This window comes from Rhinolophus sinicus, chromosome 16 (assembly GCF_057876585.1).
Source record: "Rhinolophus sinicus isolate RSI-liver-muscle chromosome 16, RSI-T2T, whole genome shotgun sequence".
Lineage (NCBI taxonomy): Eukaryota > Metazoa > Chordata > Mammalia > Chiroptera > Rhinolophidae > Rhinolophus > Rhinolophus sinicus.
This window is the reverse complement of record NC_142516.1, coordinates 65292610-65296808: the sequence shown is the minus strand read 5'-3', so window position 1 is coordinate 65296808 and position 4199 is coordinate 65292610. Positions and strand designations below refer to the sequence as shown.

The window sequence follows — 4199 nt, the reverse complement described above, 5'->3', positions numbered from 1 at the left end:
GTCAGCAGCAGCTCCAGCCCGTGGAAGGAGAACAGAGACGTTTGAAGCGTGGACTGCAGCAGGGAGGTCCTCAGCAGGAGGAACAATCCAATGGAATGGACAGCACTGAGTCAGCTGTTTCTCCAGGTCATTCCAATTCAGAGGGGAGGGGAGAAGAGCACCGAGTTCTCCCACGGAGACATGGCCAATAGCAGTGTCCGCAGCACCCTCTGCTCTGATGGCACAGCAGCCTGCTGAGCATCGGAAGGGACGCGCGTTACTCCGGTGCCAGCTGCAAACTTCTGTTTCAGTTGACAGAAAAATCTACCCCCTTACAACTGCTTAAAAGGAATTTGTCTACTTTTCCTTAGAAGTCAGACAGCTCAGATCCTTATACAAACCACAACCCCGTTGACACACAAAACAATAGACAACAATTCTTTGGCACTTGAAGTGGAGCTGGAAATACATCATTTCACCTTCCCTGCTCTTGTGACTTCATGGCTTTGCCTCTCCGTGGTTCATACAGTTCATGCCCATTTCAGTCTTTCACTTTATTTAACAGGTCCTTCTACACAAGTCATTATTTCAAATCTACTTAAGGTTTTGACCTTGAATCTTCGCTACCTTCAGAAAAACGTATCCCTCCAGATTTATATTTCTCTCCAAACAGATTCATAAATGAGTGTAATCCAAACAGGGTTATTAAGAAGATTGTGTTAACAATCTCTAAGGTCTTAGAATAGTGGCTGGACCATAGTTAGCCTGAGAGAACTTTGGGTGTTATCATTTAAAGTACCATCGTCATTCTTGTGCAGATGAAGAGCTGAACGTTTTCTTCATTCCCTCTCTTATTTCTAGATTTCTCAAGGCAAACTTTTAATTGCCTGAGTGCATTTCTTAAGTGGATAGAGTGCTCAGGCTAGGGCTCATATTCACAATCCTGCCAGAGAGGGTTAGTGTTCTGGCAACTGGGGATCAGGGGGATCAGTCTCTTGAGAGTTGGTGGTGTGATTCCTCTTTTCTCTCCTCAGAGCTCATCACATGTGGATTCAATGAAAGAAAAATGAAGTGGCTGGTCTTGCAACACGAATGCTGGTCATTGACCCGGGAGGTACTGTTCTGTGAGCCTCTGGCAGAAGCAGTTGTGTCCTGATTCTGTGTCATTCAACACTGGCTTCCCTCCTTCCGCTGCCATAGGTCCCAACTTGGCTACACTGAATTTTTGCTAACTTACACTTTGTCATGTTGTCACCCAAAGAGTCACTTCCTTTCTTGCACTTTCGTGACATTCTGAATTACGTATGTTTTATTTTTGTTCACACACAACTGTCAGGTTTTGCTTTCTAGGAACGTTGAAATTAGAAACAAAAAAATCTGAAGTCTTGAAAATTATGGGGAAACACAGTGAAGCCCCTTTGCCCTCCTTTTACTTTCCTTTGTTTGTATTAACCGCAGAAAGAAACCGAAATTATGCCATAGGAGCGAGACAGACCATGCCTGGTACACTGCTCTGCAAAAAAAATATGATATTCAGATTCTTGTTACTGTTGTTTTTTAAATTTAAAATGAAATAGCTCGCATAAGTAAAGGAAAGAAGGCTATGTCTCCCTGACATAATAGCCCGGGCCTCATGCCCTCCTAACATGAGACAGCGAAGGATGAAGAGAGACGCCCAATAGAAATATGCGGACTGAATGAACAACTGAAGTTCACTAATTTCTGTCCCGTAAGTTTCTGCTGAGAGACGCCATCATTTGATCTCGTGTTCCCAGCTCACAGATTTGGAGCATAACGATTGTCCAATAAATTGAGGTAAAAGAATCAAACAATAAAAGCCATCCTGGAAAAATAAAAATTATTTGCCTACTAAAGGCGAAATAATTACAATTGGATAACTATTTCCTCCACTTACTTAGAAAAAATAAACTTTGGAATCAGCACTGAGGACTGGTTTCACTCCTGATACCAGGGGACATGGGTCAGGAGGTCACGAGTGAGAATGAGGGTCCTCAGCACATAGAGCGGGAAGGGCCGGGATCCTAGAAAATCAGTTATTTTGCCAACAAAGACACAATCTCTCCACAACAGGGGAATCCTAACCGCCTCAGGATGTGCTCAGCCTGCCCTTAGGGAGTGAGTCAGGAGAGTTTGGGTTGGGGACTCTCTGTCACTTCAGAGGGAAAGGGTTTCTAGAGGTGATACCTCCCTTGTGAGTGAGGTGCTCCTGGGAAAAGAAAATTATCTTGGTATTAGAATCGCCAACCTACATGCACCAGAAAGAACCAGGATTCGTGCTGCAAGTATTGGCACGACCTGAGGAGCCCTATGGACCTGTTACAAAATGGTAGAAAGAAAGGGCAATGTGTCTGTTAGTTGTGACCTTGTTGCCCCAGTGAAGTGTAACCACATGGACCTGCATGAATCTGTTCTAGCAGGAAGAGAAACATCCCAGAAATTTACTCACTAATGATCACCAGCCTCGGCTGTGAAGAAAATAGTAACCAATCCCAGTCCTGGGTGCTGAAGAGCTTATTTCCTATCCACGGTGTGGTAAGTACCTAACAAAATACACAAAGCCACGGGGCTGAGGGAGCCTGTCTCCCTCTGCAAATAAAGCAAGGAGGTAAAAATGTTGCCCAGATTCAAGGCCAAATTTTGTTTCTAATGAGGAGAAGAGCAATATTTATGTATGAAAAATGTACATGATATGTGCATATGTTTGTGCATTTGCATAGCTACTCACAGTTCTGACTTCTGGACAAGACATTTCTCAATTGATTGATCAGTATCCATTTCCATGGGCACATTTGGATTTTACCGGGAAACTTCAACTTCTATGACAAAATTAATAGTGTAGACTGATATTTTCTTAGAGTAAATGGAGAAGACATGAATGAAAACAAAATAAAGGAAGTGGAAGTGTAGTGATATGTTTAGAAAATGAAAATGATTGTGTTCCCTATATAATGGCCATGCTCCGAAAGATTGTCATCAGAGGACCTAGAGGCCAAGGTTCATCCGACGCTCAGCTGAGCCAGGCCAGCAGCACCCACGTTTCTCCATGGCCCTCATGCTCTCTCTCCTTTCGGCCCTGGTGGTATTGAGCCATGGCCACGGTGGGTCTCTGGGCTGCAACCTGACTCTGAACCATGATCTGGTCAGCAATGAGAACGTCGTGCTCCTGGATCAAATGCGGAGAATCTCCCTTTCCCTGTGCCTGGATGACAGAAAAGACTTCAGATTCCCCCAGCAGGCGGTGAATGGCAGCCAGGTCCAGAGGACCCAGGCCATCTCTGTCCTTTACGAGATGCTCGTGCAGACCTCCAGAGTCTTCCTCACAGAGCAGTCCTCTGCTGCCTGGAACACGACCCTGCTGCACCAGCTCCTCACTGGACTCCATCGGCAGCTGGAAGACCTGGAACCCTGTTTGGTGCAGGACGTGGGACAGGCAGAATCTGCCTCTGGGAAGGACCCTACACTGGCCGTGAAGAGGTACTTCTTGGGCATTCGTCTCTACCTGAAACAGAAGAAATACAGTGACTGTGCCTGGGAGGTTGTCAGAGAGGAAATCATGAGTTCCTTCTCTTCATCAACAAGCTTGCAAGAAGGGTTAAGAAAGAAGGATGGAGACCTGGGCTCACCTTGAACTGATTCTCACCGATGACTGTGCCACATCATCCTTGCACATGTGTTTGGTCATTTCAAAGGGCTCTTCTTTCTGCTTCAGTCACAGAATTGATTGTATTTAATTCAGCAAATATTTTGTCAGCATTAAGTTAGACTGTGTTAAAAAATTCAGCTCCAGTGTCATCAGCCCGGAAGAGGTGACTGTTGTTATGCTTAGTTGTATGTTTGTTTGTTTACTTATTTATATAATTTATTTCTGTATTTATTTCCTTTTTTCCAGAGTCTATCATATTTATAATATTTAAAAACCATATGTAATTACATGCTCATTTTTACATTGTATTAAAATTTACAAAACATGTTTACATTTCCATGTTTATTTTGCATTTAGTTTGTATTAATTACTTATGAAAGAAACCTTGTTGAGTTTTTAAAATTCTGAGATCGTGAATCTTATTTTTTTATGCAAATCTATTTCAAAATAGATTTTGTCCTATAGAACAGTTATTGTGAAGTCCTATGGAACAGTTCTACCACTTGTCATAAAATGCCTGCCAAAGCCGGAATGCTGTGGAATTGAGAAGAGTTCT

At 43.3% G+C, this 4199-nt stretch overlaps 1 protein-coding gene across 1 annotated transcript; it reads left to right on the top strand.

Moving 5' to 3' along the window:
* The first annotated feature begins 3043 nt into the window (after positions 1-3043).
* On the top strand, positions 3044-3628 carry LOC141571111 (interferon omega-2-like). The gene has a single exon (XM_074330330.2). It carries the CDS (start codon positions 3044-3046, stop codon positions 3626-3628), a length of 585 nt encoding a protein of 194 aa, XP_074186431.2.
* The last annotated feature ends 571 nt before the right edge of the window (positions 3629-4199 follow it).

What these genes read in the sequence shown, in the direction of transcription:
- LOC141571111 (XM_074330330.2), top strand. Translation starts at nt 3,044, where the DNA reads ATGGCCCTCATGCTCTCTCTCCTTTCGGCCCTGGTGGTATTGAGCCAT.